Source organism: Fusarium oxysporum, chromosome 13 (genome assembly GCF_000149955.1).
Source record: "Fusarium oxysporum f. sp. lycopersici 4287 chromosome 13, whole genome shotgun sequence".
Lineage (NCBI taxonomy): Eukaryota > Fungi > Ascomycota > Sordariomycetes > Hypocreales > Nectriaceae > Fusarium > Fusarium oxysporum.
This window is the reverse complement of record NC_030998.1, coordinates 609,848-624,983: the sequence shown is the minus strand read 5'-3', so window position 1 is coordinate 624,983 and position 15,136 is coordinate 609,848. Positions and strand designations below refer to the sequence as shown.

At 47.9% G+C, this 15,136-nt stretch overlaps 9 protein-coding genes and 2 non-coding genes across 13 annotated transcripts; 8 read left to right on the top strand and 3 right to left on the bottom strand.

Annotated features, from left to right (window-relative positions):
- Positions 1 to 1,725: 1,725 nt before the first annotated feature.
- FOXG_12109 (uncharacterized protein) lies at positions 1,726 to 5,156 on the top strand (the record flags this gene model as incomplete). The annotated part of the gene is made up of 6 exons (XM_018391838.1): positions 1,726 to 1,988; positions 2,039 to 2,170; positions 2,236 to 3,062; positions 3,116 to 3,206; positions 3,270 to 3,469; positions 3,520 to 5,156. The coding sequence occupies 6 exons, from the start codon at positions 1,726 to 1,728 to the stop codon at positions 5,154 to 5,156; spliced, it is 3,150 nt and encodes a 1,049-aa protein (XP_018250570.1).
- Positions 5,157 to 5,277: 121 nt separating this feature from the next.
- On the top strand, positions 5,278 to 6,168 carry FOXG_12108 (uncharacterized protein; the record flags this gene model as incomplete). The annotated part of the gene is made up of 1 exon (XM_018391837.1): positions 5,278 to 6,168. One exon carries the CDS (start codon positions 5,278 to 5,280, stop codon positions 6,166 to 6,168), a length of 891 nt encoding a protein of 296 aa, XP_018250569.1.
- A 752-nt stretch (positions 6,169 to 6,920) lies between these two features.
- Positions 6,921 to 7,019, top strand: FOXG_20673 (uncharacterized protein; the record flags this gene model as incomplete). The annotated part of the gene is made up of 1 exon (XM_018400967.1): positions 6,921 to 7,019. One exon carries the CDS (start codon positions 6,921 to 6,923, stop codon positions 7,017 to 7,019), a length of 99 nt encoding a protein of 32 aa, XP_018250568.1.
- Positions 7,020 to 7,154: 135 nt separating this feature from the next.
- Positions 7,155 to 7,417, top strand: FOXG_20672 (uncharacterized protein; the record flags this gene model as incomplete). The annotated part of the gene is made up of 2 exons (XM_018400966.1): positions 7,155 to 7,319; positions 7,373 to 7,417. 2 exons carry the CDS (start codon positions 7,155 to 7,157, stop codon positions 7,415 to 7,417), a joined length of 210 nt encoding a protein of 69 aa, XP_018250567.1.
- A 447-nt stretch (positions 7,418 to 7,864) lies between these two features.
- On the top strand, positions 7,865 to 8,610 carry FOXG_12107 (uncharacterized protein). 2 transcript variants are annotated; one of them, XM_018391836.1, is made up of 4 exons: positions 7,865 to 7,944; positions 8,015 to 8,065; positions 8,119 to 8,223; positions 8,273 to 8,590. In XM_018391836.1, exons 2-4 carry the CDS (start codon positions 8,046 to 8,048, stop codon positions 8,463 to 8,465), a joined length of 318 nt encoding a protein of 105 aa, XP_018250566.1. In that variant the 5' UTR covers positions 7,865 to 7,944; positions 8,015 to 8,045; the 3' UTR covers positions 8,466 to 8,590. The 2 variants fall into 2 exon arrangements, with proteins under 2 accessions (XP_018250566.1, XP_018250565.1); XM_018391835.1 differs by having other exon boundaries at positions 7,865 to 8,065; positions 8,273 to 8,610.
- A 300-nt stretch (positions 8,611 to 8,910) lies between these two features.
- FOXG_12106 (uncharacterized protein) lies at positions 8,911 to 10,507 on the top strand. Of its 2 annotated transcripts, XM_018391833.1 has the most exons (3): positions 8,911 to 9,147; positions 9,203 to 9,680; positions 9,726 to 10,507. In XM_018391833.1, exons 1-3 carry the CDS (start codon positions 8,940 to 8,942, stop codon positions 10,342 to 10,344), a joined length of 1,305 nt encoding a protein of 434 aa, XP_018250563.1. In that variant the 5' UTR covers positions 8,911 to 8,939; the 3' UTR covers positions 10,345 to 10,507. The 2 variants fall into 2 exon arrangements, with proteins under 2 accessions (XP_018250563.1, XP_018250564.1); XM_018391834.1 differs by having other exon boundaries at positions 8,911 to 9,680.
- Positions 10,438 to 11,466, bottom strand: FOXG_12105 (uncharacterized protein; the record flags this gene model as incomplete). Its single annotated transcript, XM_018391832.1, has 3 exons — positions 10,438 to 11,232; positions 11,287 to 11,379; positions 11,425 to 11,466. The coding sequence occupies 3 exons, from the start codon at positions 11,464 to 11,466 to the stop codon at positions 10,438 to 10,440; spliced, it is 930 nt and encodes a 309-aa protein (XP_018250562.1).
- A 319-nt stretch (positions 11,467 to 11,785) lies between these two features.
- On the bottom strand, positions 11,786 to 13,033 carry FOXG_12104 (uncharacterized protein). The gene has a single exon (XM_018391831.1). It carries the CDS (start codon positions 12,357 to 12,359, stop codon positions 11,844 to 11,846), a length of 516 nt encoding a protein of 171 aa, XP_018250561.1. The 5' UTR covers positions 12,360 to 13,033; the 3' UTR covers positions 11,786 to 11,843.
- A 66-nt stretch (positions 13,034 to 13,099) lies between these two features.
- Positions 13,100 to 13,190, top strand: FOXG_20671. Its single transcript has one exon. It is a non-coding gene; the product is annotated as a tRNA-Pro (tRNA).
- A 193-nt stretch (positions 13,191 to 13,383) lies between these two features.
- On the bottom strand, positions 13,384 to 14,884 carry FOXG_12103 (uncharacterized protein). The gene has a single exon (XM_018391830.1). The coding sequence runs from the start codon at positions 14,678 to 14,680 to the stop codon at positions 13,916 to 13,918; it is 765 nt and encodes a 254-aa protein (XP_018250560.1). The 5' UTR covers positions 14,681 to 14,884; the 3' UTR covers positions 13,384 to 13,915.
- FOXG_20670 lies at positions 13,778 to 13,860 on the top strand. The gene has a single exon. It is a non-coding gene; the product is annotated as a tRNA-Lys (tRNA).
- Positions 14,885 to 15,136: the final 252 nt, after the last annotated feature.

Genomic DNA, 15,136 nt, shown 5'->3' with positions numbered 1-15,136 from the left:
TCGGTCCCGTCAAACTCTAATGACTTTCGAGAAGGCGACGATCACTAACAACCGCTGGTAGTTTTCGCACTTATTATCTCACGTGTACATGTCATGTGCCCCAAGCAAAGCCCCTTCATGAGGGGTTGGAGATTTGAGATATCGTGGAATGCGGAAAGACGACATCATTGTGCAGTTGGGTAATTTAATTATAAAACCGCGTCCCTTTCCACGGATTGTCACGGTAATAATTCAGCAGCAAAAATGACCATCGTCAAATTCTTTGTACTTCAAAAGACTGCTTTCAATTCTTCAGAATTATATTCACGATGACTTCATATGATAAACGCCCTTATATTACACTTATAAACTACAACGGTCAGTGATCGAGGATACACCGCTGGCTTGACTCTTCACTTACTTTTCAAACACATCAGGCGAAATGGGCACTGTCACTACGCAACAGCCCAAACGGTCTGGTTCAATGCATGTTGAACCCTCAGTCAGCTCCGTCACGCTGACACACACCAAGCAGGATCCAGACCGTCCAAGACCAGTCATAAGACCTCGCAGAAAGGAGTCTATGGACCAGTATTTGATGGGCGTTGGTGCGTGGACTTCAACTCGTGCGATGCCAGCTGCCTAGATCGTTATCGTTCAGCTGGGAAGTTTTGGAGTCATTGGCGTTTACGACACTCGTTTATTTTGGGTTCCGGCGTTGGGAATTGGGTGGTATAGATTCGTTTCAGATACATCTGCGGTATCTAGAGTAGTCAAACAGGATACTCGCTGCAGGTCAGATACGTGAGCATATCACAGTACTTATTCAGTATTTTACATAGATTGATTAAAGTTCTTTATCGCTCTACTGTGTTTAGGGCCCTATCCTTTCGTGAGATCATATTGAGAGGAAGCAAATTCAGAAAAAATGACCATTCAAAACATGATCAACTCCTATATCGGGCTCAGGTCAAGAAGATGAAGATCAAGTGGCGGGTAATGGCCATGTGACACAGCTGCCTGAGATCCGCCGAACGTGGGTGAAGATCTCATCCACGATGAAACACCATGCTTCAATGGAAGAGGCATTTGCATATTCGCCTAAACGACCATTGGTAGAGCATCACTCAAGAGAGGCAGCCCTGAAGTTGGTTCCTGTCTGCTAAATGCCAATCAATCAGATTACACGTCGCCTTACTTTTGGATAATCAAAACTGCATTTTATATCATCCTCTGCTGAATCGGGCAACTCGCTTGTTCGTTTCACAAATTGCATCTCAAATTCATGACAGGCATTTCTCTGTTATAAAGATGCCCGTATAGTTAACGAACGTTAGGTTTCAAACGATGATAAGGCCTACTTCTGCGAATGGGCAGTGCCTCTCAGCGCTTATGCACCTCGAAGTCCAATCAGGCTGCTTGTCCTTCTTTGCGAGGGGCTATGTCAGGTCTCAATTATGCCTGAGTTCAGCCACAGAGGCCGTACCAGGCTCAATTAAGCATCGAGCTAACCGCTTTATAACGAGCTGAGAGCCTTGTACTCAACCTTGAGAAAAGAAACTCGCGGTGCCACTACGATTGGTAAAGAAAGAGTATCTAGACAAGATGAGAGCCACCTGATCCCTACATAAAAATCAGGCTCTACATTAAGCAGGGCAGTTTAGTCCCTCTTTTTGTCCTTGCCCCTTATTCTCTGCCTTTTCCACACTTCAATCTTGTTGATACGCACGCATCCGACTCGGCGCTATGGCGGAAGCATTCGGTATAGCTGGCAGCGCGTTCGGCACTGTCTCTTTGGGCTTGCAACTATTCAAAGAAATTTCGCAATATCTCGATGACATCGACGGCCGTGAAGAAGATCTCAAACAAGCACGCAACTTCGCAACGAACATCCAAATTTCTATCAATGCTCTTGATGTTGCGATATCTAACGCGCCTAATGACGATCCCACGACCAAAAATGCAATTGATTCATGCAAGGTCTCATGCGTTTCCGCGGTAAACAATTTGTTGGCAGTCGTAAAGGGCTTAGAGGTCCAATAATATCTGTACCAAACAGCAACGCTGCCAGGGCCAAAGAGCTTTGCGCCAAATTGAAGTACCCATTCAAGAAGCATAACATAGAAAAGCTCGAGGAGAATCTTTCGCGTGCAAACAGTGCTCTACAAACCATATTGCAAGTATTTCAGCTGTATGTCTCAAACCTTTCGTACTTCTAAATCTTATATCATATATTAATGTTCATACTTGACGAAGTAACACTGGCCATGCAATGACCTCTGCTATTAACAGCATGCATCAGGCCTTGACCGACGTCAACGTAATATCGGACAAGAACAAAACAGCTCTGGATGAAATGCACAAGACATCGCAGGTTCATGGTGACAGACTTAGTACTGTCCAACAAGACGTGAGAGAACTGTTGATTCTTACACGAGATTCCGAGGATTCAAAGCTCTTGCTGAGAACGATAGCCCAGCAGGTGTCAGACCTCACCTCTCACACTAGTGTCGCCGCCAATTTGCTGCAGAATCCAGCAGCTGATACATTCATACCCAGTATACAAACGACCAGTTATCAGGGTGGCGGTAGCATGGCATTTGATGCTTTGTGTTCTTGCAAAACGCAACGAATACGACATAGTCAACGCCACTGGGGACCATTACTTCTCAAAGCTGAAGTTAGATCAAGAGACCATCATGCACCCGAATGTCCAATGTCAAAGCTGCCTGCATCAACCCGACGAACTAAGCGAGTCTTGAGCCTCTTGATCCCCACAAGTCAAAGGTTATGGGGACGTACTAGTAGAGTCTCGCTGTCGTTCACAACAGGTGTAGGCATATTAGGAATTGGCCAAACAGTGGCCTGGATTGCGACAGTGGATGAGAGGTTATCCCCTGTGTTTCGACTCGTGGACACAGTCGCTTGCTATGACTCATTACCGCGTAAGGACATGCATTTTCTGTTGGCCTCATGCTTCAGACGACTTATCTGGTGTTATGCCAACTCCCATGCTTCTGTGACCGATGTCAATGAAGATGGTGACACAATACTCGGGTGGACGCTACTCAAGTATCTTGTAGGTTGTTTTTATCCACATATTGTTTTACTGCCTAACTCGAAGTACTATAGACAGCCGGCGAGTATAATGCCGATAACATCGCAGAGCTATTCCAGATGCTTACTATCATTGCTGAGCCAACGTCCTGTACACGCAAGATCACAGCGTAAGTTAAAGCATACTCAACCCTACTAGTTATGCATAACTTCTATTCATGTTCTTAATGTAGTATACCTCTTCCTGTTTTGATAGCCGCCAGTGGGTGGTTTTCCGCCTGCACGAGGCCTGATCAAGTTGCAACAACTATCTTATCGAAATGCAGTGAACCGGTAGGCCATCATCACACTTGGGATATAGCATGGCGGCGGGATGAATACCGTGTCGGTGCTGGATATATACTCTTCCAAGCTTTTCCACAGGTAGCCGAAAGTAAGTCTCAGCCTATTCAAGACCAGACCCAGACTTAGCAATCCGTGCAGATCTAGAGTTTGGCCCTTTGACTCAGGCTGTTCTTAAACAAGATCGAAATGCAGTCCAACAGTTATTGGAGAGATGCCCATCATACATCAACGAAACCAATTACTGCGGCCAGTCCCCGGTTCATCTTGCCATTGAAACGCAAAATATCGCTATCATAAGCGTTGTGCTTCACTATGCAGACGCTAAAGCTCTTCGCGCTCGAGACAACAGGGGCATTTATCCCATCGACTATGTGGCAAGAGGAACACGGAAGCATATCAAAGAGCCTCAAGAAGATTGCGAAGAGTGTAAAGTGCTGGAAATGCTTCTTCGATTAAATACAGCGCTTTTTCCAACCTCATTACGTGCCATCTTAAGACCATGGTACAACAGTCACAGCTGTATACACGGCCGTAAGATTATAATCAAAGGTCTAGCAGAAAGAAGAGAAGGGTTGAAGGAACTCTCGTACCGAAGGCTTTCACCGGCTGAAAGGGAAGGTCTAGAAGTTCATCAAACAAGAATACTGGACCAAAATGCTGCACGGGTGCAACACCAACTCGAAGCTCAAGGTTGCCCCGTACCAACATACCTCAGTGTGTACGAAGAGGATATTGGATCATCATACGACCATGAATCGATTTACTCACTTATTTCTGACGGCGAAGTCGCTGAATATGCCCACCAGCTGGGTTTCTATTACTCGGACAACGAGTTTGCAGACTTCATCTGCAGCTTAGCTTTTCGTATGAGTCGTGATACGAAACACAGATCATGGACCAACCATGGATTTTCTTCTTCATATCTTTGCTGGATGCTCGATCATGGTATGAGTGTCTCATCAAAGCTTCCTGCTGGAAAACTACCCAGCCGGGAGATAGAAGTGACGGCGGCTCACTATTTTATGGCTAGCTTGGGATTATCGACTCCCAATGAACAACAGTTGGCCCTGGACTGTCCTTTATCACTAGCAGCTGTTGAGATTGTGTTTTCAGAGACCATTGTCGACAGATGCCGCTGCTGGTGCTCTCCAGGGGGGTGCACCCCTCTGGTCAAGCTCTTGGAGGGGTTATATTGGTGGAGGCTCTCATTCAAATCAGAACAACATCTTTCCCGAGCAACAGAAGGTTTAATAAAAGGTTTATTCTCAGAGCATCGGGGTAAAATCAGCGACTGCCAATGGATCTATACGGCCATTATACGATACTATACGTTTGTTGAGCTGGGTCTGCGTCACGTTTGCTGCTCCATCGTCGAGGAGGCTTCGGGTCCTTTGCCAGAAGAGGAGCTCCAGGAAATCGAACAGGAAGATCTTTCCCTACTTGGATTGTTTAGAAGTCTCCTCACAGAGTTCGAAGACGGCCGTCGCCATGACATGAGCCTAGAGGAGTTCTTCGAATGGGTGCACATGAATTGGGCTCCAAGAATGCAGGAGATTAGGGAGGAACTTGCTTCTCAAAGGCTTACGGATGAGCAACTGCGAGATGCCGAATCGATTGGGGTGGTTTGGGAAGCCTATGGGCCTCCGCCAATGGAAAAGAAACCTGACTTGCGTGGATTGGGTGAAGGTGACTTATGGGATGCTATGGATCAACTGGACCAGATTGCTACAGATCCAGAGAGGCCTATGAAGGAAAGTCTGCAGACCTATACTTGAACAAGGATCGAGTTTTACCCAACATCTGTTTCTATCAGAAAGCTCAGGCCAGCCTCATCTGTCGTAAATTTTGATGTGTTGACGTAATACTGGTTCTGATCACGCAATTGGCTACTGTAAAATGCCTACAACACCGAGCTATTCCCCTCATCATCAACTTCAACCTTTCAACACAACGCCGGTTTTGACAATGACCGAAAGCAACAGTCTGCGTCCAATTTTAGATCACATTGTGATTCTTGTGTCTTACCAGACGCTACAAGAACTTCCAAAGCGATTGGAGAGCGTCCTTACTGTAATCAATGGAGGGGCTCACGCAGACGGCCGGACAGTTAACAAACTGATCGAATTTTCTGATGGAGTCTATATAGAACTCATCGCCTTTCAAGATGGCTTGGATCCAGAAAAGCGCAAGACGCATAGGTGGGGAGAGCTGCAGGAGAACACCCTCGTCGACTGGGCGTATACCCTCCCCAATGAAAAGGACTTCGGGGTGATTCAACAACGTGTGAAGGAAGCGAACTCTGAGATTATCTACCACGATCCTGTGCCTGGTGGTCGCATCAGGACTGATGGTGTTGAACTGAAGTGGTCTGTTGCTTCTGCCTACACTACTTCCGGCAAGGCGGTGCATCCAGGCAAAGCACCATTCTGGTGTCTCGACCGCACTCCGAGGCATCTGCGTGTACCTTATCAGGAGGACGATGGATCTGAACCGCCTTACACAAAGCATCCATCTGGTGCGGTTGGGGTCTCTGGAGTTTCGATCTCAGTGCCCAAGGAGGAACGTCATATAATTGCGGGGGTCTATGACGGCATTCATGGATCTGCTACGGAGGAGGGTACATGGCCTTTCGTTGTCCACTCGGGTGCTACCAAGGGAAAGCAAGAAATCAGTTTGGAGAGCAGCCAGGATCAGGAAAGGCACATTCATCTCACACTTCTTGGTGTTAAGAGCAGCCCCGAAAACATTGAGATTCTGCCTGGCTTGAGTTTTGGCTTCGAGTCTTGACTGATTGATCAAGCAGAATAAGGAACTTCTGCAACTAGTGATACCGGATCCTTTGGGATATATAGATACAAGCATGCATCTTTCCACAGAACGGCGGGGCTCCCATATAAAACAGCATTCCTCATCATCCCCGGCCTTCTACAATGTAGAGAATTGTGTGGCTTCGTCAGCAACGGTACTGTGGATAACCTATTTCAGAAGCTCAGGAATTGACTTCCAAGTCTATGCTATAATCAGATGCCAATTGATGGCAAGCTGATGCCCCACGCCATAACCTTGAGCTGTTCATGGTAATCACTCGTGAATTTGAGTCTACTTCCCAAGCATAAAATAAGACAGGTCGCCCAATAGGTTCCGATCAAAATTGCCAAGACGGTATCAAAATTGGATGCTTGGTTGTTATTCGACATCAGTTTGAGTTCTTTGATTAAACAACATTCCATTGCAGTGTGAGAAACAAAAACCTGTCAGGCTCGTGAGGCGGTATTTGTATCATGTTTCATGTAAGCTGACAGGAATACAGTACATAATTGTTTGAACTTCCGTATATAGAAATTCATGGCGCTTTCCCATGCCTCGGATAAAGATCTGCAATCATCTTGCAGTCAGCATCTTAGTAACAGGTTTCCTTGATTGGGTAGGCTGATAAGGCTATGCAAGGAGGATCTACAGACAGCAGGTCATGGGAAGTAAGCTTAATTGACTCCAACGAATCGTTGCCCATGCGGCTGCTTACATTTTCTTTCGACTCCATGATGAAGCAAGAGGCCCCTCAGCAAGGCATTGATATCGGTCCTTTCGTATCAATCTTTCAAGTTTTGATCAAGTATGACGAGGCGCTCAGCTGTTGAGTCCCAAGTCCTGGATGCTGCAACGTTTATAAAAGGGCGTAAGTTTCTTCAAAGAACTACATTTCAACGCACTCACAATCTCAACTGAAACCACCTGTTTAACAAACAAACAAACGCCGATTTATTCTCGCCATCATGAAGCTCATTTACACCGCCCTCTTCGCTCTCGCTTCCACCGCTGTCAACGCCTGTGACAGTACCCTTTGCGAGGGAGCTAGTGTTCTTCGAGTTGTTCCTTGTACCAAGGAGTGCATGGGACGACCTTGCCACCTTTATGAATGCCCCGACAGCCCATACACAGTGAGTAAATCACAATGGTTCACATAAGCATCGTCAACTAACTGTCATTACAGTACATCTGCGGAAAGGACAGGACCAAGTGTGATGAGATTGGGTAAATGGCATGTAGAAAAGATGGTGCATGGGGATGCTTGTTTGGGGGATTGCCCTTGGAAAGAACAGAATGATTCAAGTCTAGAATATGGGGTCCTGTAGACTAACTCTTAGTCGTTCTTTATATCGTGATCACGAGAACTTTACCAATTAATTTGCAACTGCAGCCCATCTCCGCACGAAATCCATGTGAATGCCTACTTTATCCAACTATTTCTCGATGGCATGGTTCGAGACTTTTCTTATTCCTCATATTCCCGCAGACCATGTTACTTCTAAATGAAGAGGCATCAGCGGCGAAGTGTCGGAATCTCGCCATTGCTGTTTCCCGAACATCGGTACTCGGTGTTGAACAAGTGCGGAGGAGAGCATTGTGATACTTCGTAATGACGGCATGATGATGTCAGCTAAAAAGGTCTCATAATAGGTAATCAACAACGTCACCATTAAAGCTTCGACATGGAAACAACAAAACTCATCATTTCAGAGTTCATTTCGCCGTCGCACGTCTTAAATATCACCACTTACTACTGTACGTCCTTGACTCGGGCCCAGGCCAGACCTTTCCGCACACCAACTTCGCATTGACTCGCTGCGATCAGACCCGTCAATCACCCCCCCAATCCAGAAAAGATGGTGCACAACATCCGAACGTCGGTTCCCACTCATCTCCTAGGTAGAAACCAGAGAATTGACATGCTACTAGCAAGGACGAGTTCCAAGATGCTCTGAAGAAGTATCCCATCGTCGTCGTGGACTTTTACTCCACGCATAGCGCCGAGTCAAAGCACATTGCTGCCACATTCGCTCAGTTAGTCTCTCTAATCATTCTTTCGAATATCTTCATTGACCAGTTATAGCGCCTATGAGTTGGACAAGTTCAAGGACTTCCGATTCGTCAAGGTCGACATCGATGACCTGAAAGGTCTAGCGGAGGAGGTCGGTGTTACGCAGCCTGCAACATTCCACATGTACAAGAACGGAGAGAAGATCAATGATCTGCAGAGTGAACATAAGGAGGACCTCATTCAGTTCTTGGAGACTGGCCTGTAATGACTTGACTGAAGAAGATGATGATGCTTGATGAAACGAGGCTGCTTCGAAGTTGCAGCGCAAAGCTAGGTCCAATTCAATGATTACATGCTCTACTGCGATTACTTTACAGTTCTGCGTTCCTCTTTTGAATGAGTCCTTGGTGTGAAATGGATTTAGAGACATCGGCTTGGTGTTCGTACAGAGTGATTGACCCCAAGCCGTAGCGACCGTTGCTGAGGAAAACGGGGTAACTGAACGCTACACAAAGTCAAATCCAACTCTAAATTGTCTGCCGGCCCTGCAGGCTAGATTCATATCAATATTATTGCCAGGCACAGCCAGGGACCTGCTTATATCCAGGTCCATGTATCAGAGAGACATTAGCAGCATCAGCTGGTCAAGTGACATGTCGTCTTTGTCAGCATACCCCACTACGTCATTGAAACATCTCAATTGAATGGGTCTTTCATCCCTTAGCATCTCATCGTCAACATGGCGCAACCAGAGCAAACCAGCAAAGGCCGCGTCGTCGGCGACTTATCATGTCAATCAGATTCATACCTCAAGACTCTCGAAACAGAAGTCATCTCGTGTGAAAAGGCGCCGAAGCATGCGCACAAGTCAAAGAAGAGTAATGGACATTCTCATTCGCATGATGAGTGGTTAATCGAGTGCGCCGACTCGGTGCTGTTTCCTGAAGGTCTTACACTTGTTTCCTTTCTAAGTTTAAGAGGACCTTACTGACAGGGGATTAGGCGGTGGTCAACCTTCAGATCATGGCACAATCACCCCCCTCTCGGGCTCAGATCAAACCCCCATCTCCATCAAGAACGTTCAACGACAAGGTCTCCGCTGCGTAATCTACTCCCCCAAGCCCTTATCTTCAGGTGACAGAATCCGTCAAGAAGTCGACTGGAAGCGAAGATGGGATCACATGCAGCAACATACCGGCCAACATCTCCTCTCCGCCGTTATGCAGAACCGTCACGATCTCAAGACTCTCGGATGGGGTATGGGCGCTGAAGAGGGTATGAACTACGTTGACTTGCAGCGGAAGCCAACGGAGGAGGAGATGCAGGCTATTCAGAATGAGTGTGCAGAGTTGATTCGTGAGAATCTGCCGATTCGGGTTGAGACGCCGGATGATGCGAAGCATGATAAGCTCCCTGGCGATTATGACAAGTCTGATGGTGTTGTACGCGTTATTCATATTGGAGATCTTGATACGAACACGTAAGTTCACCCTCCAAATTCTAGGCACTTACTAACTACGGCCAGATGCTGCGGAACTCACCTCTCTCAAACATCCCACATCTCCCTCATAATCCTCGGCTCAACACAGTCCGTCCACGGTAAAAACTGCCGTCTATCCTTCATAACAGGTGATCGTGCCATCAAACTTGCCACATCATCCGTCAGCGCCATAAGCTCCATCGCAAAGATCCTCTCATCCAGCAACGTCCCCAGCGAGGTCGTCTCCCGAACCACAGCTCTCTCAGATACAGTCACCGACTTGAAACGGTCTGAACGAAAGCTTTTACTTGAGGTAGCAAAGTTTGAAAGTGAGCAGGCTATTAGAATCATTGTTCAGAATAGGATGAATGCGTATATTCATCGATATGACGGGAACACGGATTTTATTAATAAGATTATTGGGGAGACGAGGGATGTTCTGCAGGGGACGGGGTTTGTTGTTGTTATTGCTATTGGGGAGCCGAAGGGCAGTGGACCGGTTGTTATTGTTGGTGATCAAGTTGCTGTTGATGCTATGGCGCAGAAGGTCAAGGTCGTTATCAAGGATATCAAGGGCGGAGGTGCAGGAGGTAAATGGCAAGGCAAGGTGAAGGAGTGGACAAATGCGCAACTTCTGGCGCTGAAAGAGATCGTTGAGTCGTGAGACTCTCTACAGAATCTATCGTCTAGATCTATGGTACTCTATGTATCTCATCCTAAAGAAACAAGTACACCAATCTTCATCCCTTCTCGCCAACTAGATCAGCTCCAACGGCTTCGGCCCAACAGCCCGGTTCAGCTGATATCCCCGTCGCTTCGGCTTCATCTGCGTCATCTCAAACGCCTTTCGAATATGCCCAGCATCAACAGCTGGTCGCTGCGGGTTCGACATGAGGAACAGGCCCTGTCTTCTAGCCAAAAGGGCCGCCGCCGCCTCATTATCTTTCCCGCCCTGAGTCGTGATCTCCTGTGCCTGGATTGACAACGCCATGTCGGTCAGGCGCTTAACCATTTCCACGGCGATGGAGCCCAGAATCTCAATGGCGTCGTCTTTCTTTCTGAGATCCGCTACGACGCCGATGCCAGCCCACTCCCGGAACCGGGCCTCTTTGGCGCGGTGGAAGGAGGCTTTGCGGTAGGAGCACCATTTGGTGTACTCTTCCCCAGACATCTTGCTGGTTACCTCATCGGCCCAGACAAGTCGCTCGCGGGTGTGTTCGCTGATCTGGACGGTATCAGCGTCGCCGCCGGGTGGTCGAATGCCGAACATGAACTCTTCGTCCCAGGGCATGAGAGCAGCGGAAGCCTCAGCAGTCGTCTTGGCAGCGTCTCCAGCCGCGTTGTCCGTGTCGGAGAGACTATCTTCGGCATCTTTCTCGGGCTTTTCCTTTTCATTTGTTGTCTTTCTCACTTCCCTGCGAAGACTCTTCCAGCGAATGACATTCTGGAGGCGAGTCATCCGGGTGGTGTCATGGCGAACCTGAAACAGGATATCCTTGATTGCGATGAACTTCTCACCGCGCCGGGTGGCGAGCTCTTTGGCCTTGGTCAGCTGTTTATGGGTTAGCTTTTATATCTTGAAGAGGGAAGAAGTTGGTATACTGACCAGGTGGATGATTTGGTCGCGAACAATCTGCTCGACGAGGGCGGCGGTTTCGTTGGCAATTTCCTGCGTCTCACCAGCGACGAACATCATCTGCTACTGTTAGCCAAGGGACAATAATAAAGCAAAAGCCATTCGTACCTGCTGGACTTCATTGTTGAACTTTAGTTCAAAAGGCGCCATGATGGGTAGCGCACTCCAGGTAGTGCTTCGAGGGTGTTGTGAGGTTGAGGAGGAGATGACACAAGAACTTATGTCGGTATCCTTGGGTGGAAAAAGAAGACCTGTTTTTCTTCACAGGAATTTGATTTATCATCTTTTAGAACGCGTCTCATTTCATGGCGTCCCTTTGTGATTCACAGTGGAAGATCGAAGTGACGAGGGTTGGAGGGGAGCTCTGACCATTCGTTTGAACAAAGAGGTAGCACTGCTCGACGCAGCCGGAAGAAGAACAGACGCCGGGTCTCTTTATTGTTCCAGAGTATCCTTTGTCAGTCCTATTGCTACAAGTCACAGCGAACCTATTGTCCTCGAAATAATCGAACATCAACGATACATGATCATTTGACATTTACCGTGATGCTATGGACATGATTCCGTCTTCCCGTCAAAGGCTGCTTCATCCCACTTTCAGAAGTTGCCCGAGTAATCAGCTTCCCAACCCCACGCTCAAGATCAACCGCGGCAGTGAACTTTTGCCAAGCCTGATCTTCTTTGTTATCTACCTTCCCTCGAATCCAGCTTTGTCCTTCATCTTTACTGATTTCTACCAGTGCTACACCATCATGACTCCAGGCCCAACCTTCCACTGTTACCAAGCCTGCAGAGATGACTTCTGAGTCCGCGGGCTTCGTCATCATCGAGTTCACTTCAACCTCCCATACCGGCCGCATCTTCACGCCCTCCGGGTCTGTGGGATCCTTCTCATTGTAAAGAACAGAAGCGAAAGGACCTGGGGCACGTGTTCCCTGCAGTGAAAGCCTGCAAAGCCACTTTGTGGAGTTCGTACCGAACCAGCAAGGGACAACAAGTCTCACCGGTCCGCCTCGTTCTTTACTGAGTGGCTCTCCGTTCATTTTCCATGCGAGAAGGACCTCGGGCCTTTGTGCCTTTGCTATAGGTAAGTCCTTCTGATAGCGGTCTGCTTTGTACTCAAAAAACTTTCCATGATCGAGACCTTCTGACCATACAAAGCGTGCTGCAGGAAGCGGATCTACAACAGCGAGGATAGTCGACAATCGAACACCGGTCCATACCACGTTACCAATGCGCCATGGGTTACTGGTTGGCGGCTTCAGCGGACTTCCGTAGCATTCGTGAAACGACGTAACGGAAGTCTGAGGCAATGCCTCGAGCTGTGCCAAAGAGAGGGCGAGTGGTTTCCGAACAAGGCCGTCGACTACCAGTAACCACTTTGCATCGTCCACTACAGCAGCACCATATGTATTGTCTGGAATAGCTGGCCATCGGGCGTTATAAAGGACGATAAATGGTGAGGTGTTGGCGGAGGGCGCAAAAAGAAACCTTCAGGATCAATGGATGTACAAGCCTCTCTCTCCGCGCCAGCTTTTGGTACCTGGGAGACAACATGGTTCATGAGCTTCGTGACCATTGATTTCATTGTTAGAGTACATGGACAACGGGAGGTGGTTCAAGTGTTGGCAGAACGATGCAATCCCAGGGTGACTCGTCTAGCGGATTCTCATCCGTGCTCCACAACGCTCCAACTAACAGCTTCGGCAAACTGTAGCCTCTTAGACTCCATTGTCAGCCCCGAACTCAAACAAGAATCATCACGTGCAGCAATGCCTGATTCGGTCTGGTGGTCTAGTGGTATGATTCTCGCTTAGGGTAAACCCTATAGCTAAGCTTGCGAGAGGTCCCGGGTTCAATCCCCGGCCAGACCCTTCCTTTTGCTCTTGAGGCCTCTGTGATGTCTTGAAGGTATTTCTTTTTGCTCCTGGATGAGGTTGGAACGTTGGGATGCGAGTCGGTTGCGAACTCTGTGGTGCTTACACCTGGTTGGTTGAGAGGCAGATAAAGATAAGATAAGCAATCTTATCGCGAATACTACCCTGGACATGCCATTAACTTGGGGATGAGTATTATTCATACTCCGTAGATATCCTGAATATGCAAACCTCTTTCTGAAAGCTCTTGACTCTCTTTTTATTTCTACTCTTCTGTTCTCTAGTTTTATGTCTCAGGATTGTACACCGCCAAGTAGCTACAAATGGCTGGTACAGTATTTGATTCTGATGACAATTAACCTGTGCCTGCAAGCCAATGCATAACCTTGTGCAACATTGTAAATCGCCCAGGGTTTAGCAAATACAACGGTCCATAGATAGATACTTAGAACCTCTCTAGAGCGATCGTTCTGGTCCAACTCTTTCCATTCTGGCTCCAGCTTTGCAAGAAAACACAGTGGCCATCTCCCCTCGAAATCAACTGTCACCCAATTCGGCCTCGCCTCTCAACCAATCAGAGCCACGCCCGGTTAGCTCAATCGGTAGAGCGTGAGACTCTTACGAGTACGCGATCTCAAGGTTGCGGGTTCGACCCCCGCATCGGGCTGTTCCTATAAACGATTGCGAGCAATAGCGAGGTATCTCTTTTTTGCATTTATCTTCTACTCTCCCGGTACCTCGACGCCAGAAACTGACTTGCATATCTCGAGCAACTCTTCCTGCTTGCTCACATTGTCCGCTCCAGGATGGGGTCTGCTCTCTCCACTCGTTGTAACGAACGCACCAGACGTGACCTTTGTCAGAGATCCTTCACCAGCGACCCAGCTTGCCAATGCTTTGGCTGGTTCACTTAACTGAACTGGTGCTGAGCTTCCTCCCATTTTTGTCTTTACCCAGCCGGGATGCATGCTGAGGACTTGGATGTCGGCCCAGCGTCGCGCGAATGCTTTTGCGAGCATTGTGTCGTGAAGCTTGGTGTTTCCGTAAGAGTGCGATTGAGTGGCGTTCTTGAGAGTCTCATCACCACTGTAGTGACTATCCGAACTCATGAACAAGAGCCTGCTCTTGGGCTTATCCATGAGACATGTGAGGATATAAGGCGCGAGGGTGTTGACTGCGAACACAGCTGAGATCTTGTCCGAAGTGATTTCCCTTGATGCTGTCGAGCCATAGCCGATGCCTGCGTTGTGCACGACGACATCAAATGGCCCAGCGTTGTTTGCGTCCTTGGCGAGCTTCTTGGTCTCTTCAATTGACGATAAGTTGCCAACGAGAATAGCTGCGGCGTTGGGGATGGCGGCTTTGGCTGAAGCGGCACGATCGGCGTTACGGGCATGGAGAACGACTTGGTGGCCTTGCTCGGCGAGGAGCTTTGCGGCAGCTTGACCGATGCCGTCAGTCGACCCTGTGATGAATACGCGAACCATTTTGTTGACCTTGGTGAAATTCTGAGGTTAGGACGTGATGAGTTGCGAGAAGTCTGAAGCAGGAGCCGTTGCTTTTCACCGATGCATGATATCACAAAGTTTGAAGCTGGTTACGTCATCAATCCAGTACCCATCACTGACGCAAATCCTACGTGACAAAACAAAGAAATGTAGTTCTGAAAAAGGCGGAACGGTTTCATAAATACTAATATAACCATAACTTATTCGATTATCTTCCATGAGGCTGCAAGGAAAATGAATGTCCTGGATTGTTGCAAGCCTCGTGTTCTGGAATACGCCGGGGGCGGAACCACAGCGCCATCGCATGGGCAATGATGAATGGACTTCTCAATCAATCAGTCAAAACCACTATATCCAGGCTGTCGGAATGTCTTTCGGATCGGATCTGAAGGAGTACCATTTAGACCGAAAAGTGACAACAAAGCTGCCCGTGAC